Source organism: Narcine bancroftii, chromosome 6 (assembly GCF_036971445.1).
Source record: "Narcine bancroftii isolate sNarBan1 chromosome 6, sNarBan1.hap1, whole genome shotgun sequence".
NCBI lineage: Eukaryota > Metazoa > Chordata > Chondrichthyes > Torpediniformes > Narcinidae > Narcine > Narcine bancroftii.
The window spans coordinates 253,222,403-253,228,036 of NC_091474.1; the positions used below are offsets into that span (position 1 = coordinate 253,222,403).

Genomic DNA, 5,634 nt, shown 5'->3' on the forward strand with positions numbered 1-5,634 from the left:
CCACCCTCAGTGGAAAATGCCGACCTACATTTACGCTGTCTGTCCCCCTCATCATTTTGTTAGAGAGAGAGAGCAAGAGAGAGAGGGTAGGAGGTATCACAGGACGATGAGCTGGTGAGGTTAGATGAGATGCTTTTATAAACACATATACACAAAGCGTACAAATATACACTGGATTAAATCAAGTTATTGCAAGGTTTGCTGCTCTGACAGAGGCTCGTGCACCGGGCACTGCTGCTGAGAGCCTACGGCTCACGAAATGTCCCTCTCACCCCCGGTTCCGGTCAGGGAGCGCCGTCTCCAGAACAGGAGGATGGCTGGAGCATTTGTGGGGGGGGCACCCATAGCCCCATCTTCAGTGAGATCTCTCTCTCTCTCTCTGCCCCCTTTCCCCCCCTTCCCTGGGCTGCTGTGAACAGCCATATCAAGGAAGGGTCCAACATTGTGGAGTGAGGTCCAAGAGGGGAGTGCAGTCCGAGGGGGGGGATGGGTGGTGGGGGTCTGAAAGGAGCGTGCAGGTTCGAGAGGGAATGGGTGGGGCTCCGTGGGGGGGTGGGTGGGGCAGGGGGGGGCTCCGCGGGGGGGGGCAGGGGGGGCTCCGCGGGGAGGGGGGGCGGGGGGGGCTCCGCGGGGGGGGGCGGGTGGGGCTCCGCGGGGGGGCGGGTGGGGCTCCGCGGGGGGGCGGGTGGGGCTCCGCGGGGGGGCGGGTGGGGCTCCGCGGGGGGGGGCGGGTGGGGCTCCGCGGGGGGGGGGCGGGTGGGGCTCCGCGGGGGGGGGCGGGTGGGGCTCCGCGGGGGGTGGGTGGGGCTCCGCGGGGGGGGTGGGTGGGGCTCCGCGAGGGGGGGGGGTGGGTGGGGCTCCGCGGGGGGTGGGTGGGGATACAATGGAGGGGTTTGGTTCCCTCTGTGCCCACCGCAGGCCTGTAGATCAGACGAGGGCCCGGATGAGGAAGGAAATGCAAGCCCCTGAAGCCAGGCCCAGAGAGAGGAAGAAGGACATGACGGCTCCGGCCATCTCCGCCTCCGTGCTTGAGGTGCTCCTGAAACACAGCCCATAGATCAGTGTCCCTTCCCATGGCCTCAGGACCCCTCCCCCACTCCAGCTCCCCTCAGGACACTCCACCGGGACCCCTCTGGATCTCCCCCAATGGGACACTCCCTTCCCCTCAAGACCTCTCCACCCCCCTCCCAACAGTGAAGCCGACATCCCAGGACCCCTCCCTCTTCTCAGAACCCTCCCCTGCGGGAACCCTCACCCTGAGAAATTCCCCCCTTGGCACACCTCTTCCCAGTGAGACCCTTCTGATAGGGGAAAGAGTGTGGGGAGGGCGGGGCGAATGAGCCGGACTGGTGGGGTCAATGCTCCTCGTCTCTTTCCTGCCTGCACCCCCTTGTCCCATCCTCCACTCGTCCCTCCCCACCACCACCCTTCCCATCCCCCTCTCTCCCAACAGTCCCCCTCCATCACCTCCCACCCGTTTCCCCCACCTCCTCCCCTGTCCCATACCATTCCCCTTCCTCCCTCCCGTCTCCCCCTCCCCCATCCACTTCCCACCCATCTCTCCCTGTCCACCTCCCACCTGTCTCCCCCTTCCACCCATCCACTGGTCTCCCCATCCATCCACCGGTCTCCCCACCCATCCATTTCCCACTCGTCTCTCCCCTGTCCCCCTCCCACTGGGCTCTTCCTTGTCTACCTCCCACCCATTTCTCCCCATTCCCCCTTCCACCGGTCTTTCCCTGTTCCCCCTCCCATCCCGGTCTCCCCCTCCCACCCGTCTCTCCCCGTTCCCCCTCCCACCCGTCTCTCCCCGTTCCCCCTCCCACCCGTCTCTCCCCGTTCCCCCTCCCACCCGTCTCTCCCCGTTCCCCCTCCCACCCGTCTCTCCCCGTTCCCCCTCCCACCCGTCTCTCCCCGTTCCCCCTCCCACCCGTCTCTCCCCGTTCCCCCTCCCACCCGTCTCTCCCCGTTCCCCCTCCCACCCGTCTCTCCCCGTTCCCCCTCCCACCCGTCTCTCCCCGTTCCCCCTCCCACCCGTCTCTCCCCGTTCCCCCTCCCACCCGTCTCTCCCCGTTCCCCCTCCCACCCGTCTCTCCCCGTTCCCCCTCCCACCCGTCTCTCCCCGTTCCCCCTCCCACCCGTCTCTCCCCGTTCCCCCTCCCACCCGTCTCTCCCCGTTCCCCCTCCCACCCGTCTCTCCCCGTTCCCCCTCCCACCCGTCTCTCCCCGTTCCCCCTCCCACCCGTCTCTCCCCGTTCCCCCTCCCACCCGTCTCTCCCCGTTCCCCCTCCCACCCGTCTCTCCCCGTTCCCCCTCCCACCCGTCTCTCCCCGTTCCCCCTCCCACCCGTCTCTCCCCGTTCCCCCTCCCACCCGTCTCTCCCCGTTCCCCCTCCCACCCGTCTCTCCCCGTTCCCCCTCCCACCCGTCTCTCCCCGTCCCTCTCCCACTCACTGGGGCCCGTAGCACATGCAGAGACTGGCGAGGTATCCATTGCTGAAGGCGAAGAGAACCATGAAGCAGATGTACCAGGCGTCATGAGCGAAGATGATGGGGAGCTGACGAGGGTGGACGTTACACAGCATGAAGAGAGGGATGAAGAGTAGCCGGGCAATGACCAGGGCAGGCAGCCAGCGACTTCCCCTTCTGGGCTATGGAGGAGAGTGAAACTGGAGGTCAACGACAGGCTCAAGGGTCAATGGCCGGGTCATCAATGGGCTGGGGGTCAACTTGGGATCAGTGATTTACACAGGGTCGAGGATCTCCAGTGGGGGGGTGGGGTTGACACCTTACCTGCCTCTATCTCATTAATTCCTTGTCTAATTTTGTACGGAGAGGTCCAGTCTACTCAAGGGAAGGTCAATCCTCATGAGTCTAATTGAGTTTTTTGAGGAGGTAACAAAAGAAATTTATGAGGGTTGGGTGGTAGATGTGGTCATTGTGGATTTTAATGAGGCATTTGACCAGGTTCCCCATGAGAGACTCATCAAGAAAGTCAAGAGGCACCGGATCAGGGGAACCTTGGCCATGTGGATAAAAAATTGGCCTGTCTGTAGAAAGCAGAGAGTAGTAGTGAAAGGAAAGGATTCTGCCTGGAGGCTGGTGACTAGAGAAGGGGCCGCATGGACCTGTTCTGGGACACCCTGCTCTTTGTGATGTTTACAAATGACCTGGGTGAAGAGGCGGACAGATGGGTCAGCAAGATTGTGGATGATACGAAGGTTGGAGGAGTTGTGGACGGAGCTGAAGGTTGTCGAAGATTACAAGAGCATATAGACAGGATGCAGAGTTGGGCAGAAAAGTGGTAGATGGAGTTCAATCCAGATCAGTGTGAGGTGATGCATTTTGGACAGACAAACCAGGAGGCTGAGTCCAGGGTTAATGGTCAGTTACTGAAGGGTGTGGATGAACAAAGGAACCTTGGGAACCAAATCCATACATCCCTCAAGGTCACCATACAGGATGATAGGGAAGTTAAGCTATGGGACACTGGGATTCATTAATGGTGGGGGGGTTGAGCAGGAGTAGAGTAGAGAGGTCGCTCGAGACCATGCCCCTGGTCCGGGCATCCGGCCCCTCGAGACCATGCCCCTGGTCCGGGCATCCGGCCCCTCGAGACCATGCCCCTGGTCCGGGCATCCGGCCCCTCGAGACCATGCCCCTGGTCCGGGCATCCGGCCCCTCGAGACCATGCCCCTGGTCCGGGCATCCGGCCCCTCGAGACCATGCCCCTGGTCCGGGCATCCGGCCCCTCGAGACCATGCCCCTGGTCCGGGCATCCGGCCCCTCGAGACCATGCCCCTGGTCCGGGCATCCGGCCCCTCGAGACCATGCCCCTGGTCCGGGCATCCGGCCCCTCGAGACCATGCCCCTGGTCCGGGCATCCGGCCCCTCGAGACCATGCCCCTGGTCCGGGCATCCGGCCCCTCGAGACCATGCCCCTGGTCCGGGCATCCGGCCCCTCGAGACCATGCCCCTGGTCCGGGCATCCGGCCCCTCGAGACCATGCCCCTGGTCCGGGCATCCGGCCCCTCGAGACCATGCCCCTGGTCCGGGCATCCGGCCCCTCGAGACCATGCCCCTGGTCCGGGCATCCGGCCCCTCGAGACCATGCCCCTGGTCCGGGCATCCGGCCCCTCGAGACCATGCCCCTGGTCCGGGCATCCGGCCCCTCGAGACCATGCCCCTGGTCCGGGCATCCGGCCCCTCGAGACCATGCCCCTGGTCCGGGCATCCGGCCCCTCGAGACCATGCCCCTGGTCCGGGCATCCGGCCCCTCGAGACCATGCCCCTGGTCCGGGCATCCGGCCCCTCGAGACCATGCCCCTGGTCCGGGCATCCGGCCCCTCGAGACCATGCCCCTGGTCCGGACATCCGGCCCCTCGAGACCATGCCCCTGGTCCGGGCATCCGGCCCCTCGAGACCATGCCCCTGGTCCGGGCATCCGGCCCCTCGAGACCATGCCCCTGGTCCGGGCATCCGGCCCCTCGAGACCATGCCCCTGGTCCGGGCATCCGGCCCCTCGAGACCATGCCCCTGGTCCGGGCATCCGGCCCCTCGAGACCATGCCCCTGGTCCGGGCATCCGGCCCCTCGAGACCATGCCCCTGGTCCGGGCATCCGGCCCCTCGAGACCATGCCCCTGGTCCGGGCATCCGGCCCCTCGAGACCATGCCCCTGGTCCGGGCATCCGGCCCCTCGAGACCATGCCCCTGGTCCGGGCATCCGGCCCCTCGAGACCATGCCCCTGGTCCGGGCATCCGGCCCCTCGAGACCATGCCCCTGGTCCGGGCATCCGGCCCCTCGAGACCATGCCCCTGGTCCGGGCATCCGGCCCCTCGAGACCATGCCCCTGGTCCGGGCATCCGGCCCCTCGAGACCATGCCCCTGGTCCGGGCATCCGGCCCCTCGAGACCATGCCCCTGGTCCGGGCATCCGGCCCCTCGAGACCATGCCCCTGGTCCGGGCATCCGGCCCCTCGAGACCATGCCCCTGGTCCGGGCATCCGGCCCCTCGAGACCATGCCCCTGGTCCGGGCATCCGGCCCCTCGTGACCATGCGCCTGGTCCGGGCATCCGGCCCCTCGTGACCATGCGCCTGGTCCGGGCATCCGGCCCCTCGTGACCATGCGCCTGGTCCGGGCATCCGGCCCCGAGACCATTCCCCTGGTCCGGGCATCCGGCCCCTCGAGACCATGCCCCTGGTCCGGGCATCCGGCCCCTCGAGACCATGCCCCTGGTCCGGGCATCCGGCCCCTCGAGACCATGCCCCTGGTCCGGGCATCCGGCCCCTCGAGACCATGCCCCTGGTCCGGGCATCCGGCCCCTCGAGACCATGCCCCTGGTCCGGGCATCCGGCCCCTCGAGACCATGCCCCTGGTCCGGGCATCCGGCCCCTCGAGACCATGCCCCTGGTCCGGGCATCCGGCCCCTCGAGACCATGCCCCTGGTCCGGGCATCCGGCCCCTCGAGACCATGCCCCTGGTCCGGGCATCCGGCCCCTCGAGACCATGCCCCTGGTCCGGGCATCCGGCCCCTCGAGACCATGCCCCTGGTCCGGGCATCCGGCCCCTCGAGACCATGCCCCTGGTCCGGGCATCCGGCCCCTCGAGACCATGCCCCTGGTCCGGGCATCCG

General features: G+C 66.7%; 1 protein-coding gene across 1 annotated transcript; it reads right to left on the reverse strand.

Moving 5' to 3' along the window:
* Nucleotides 1–879: 879 nt before the first annotated feature.
* LOC138735578 (equilibrative nucleoside transporter 1-like) lies at nucleotides 880–3,553 on the reverse strand. The gene is made up of 2 exons (XM_069883589.1): nucleotides 2,454–3,553; nucleotides 880–1,039 (listed from the first exon to the last, which is right to left on the reverse strand). Exons 1-2 carry the CDS (start codon nucleotides 2,582–2,584, stop codon nucleotides 928–930), a joined length of 243 nt encoding a protein of 80 aa, XP_069739690.1. The 5' UTR covers nucleotides 2,585–3,553; the 3' UTR covers nucleotides 880–927.
* Nucleotides 3,554–5,634: the final 2,081 nt, after the last annotated feature.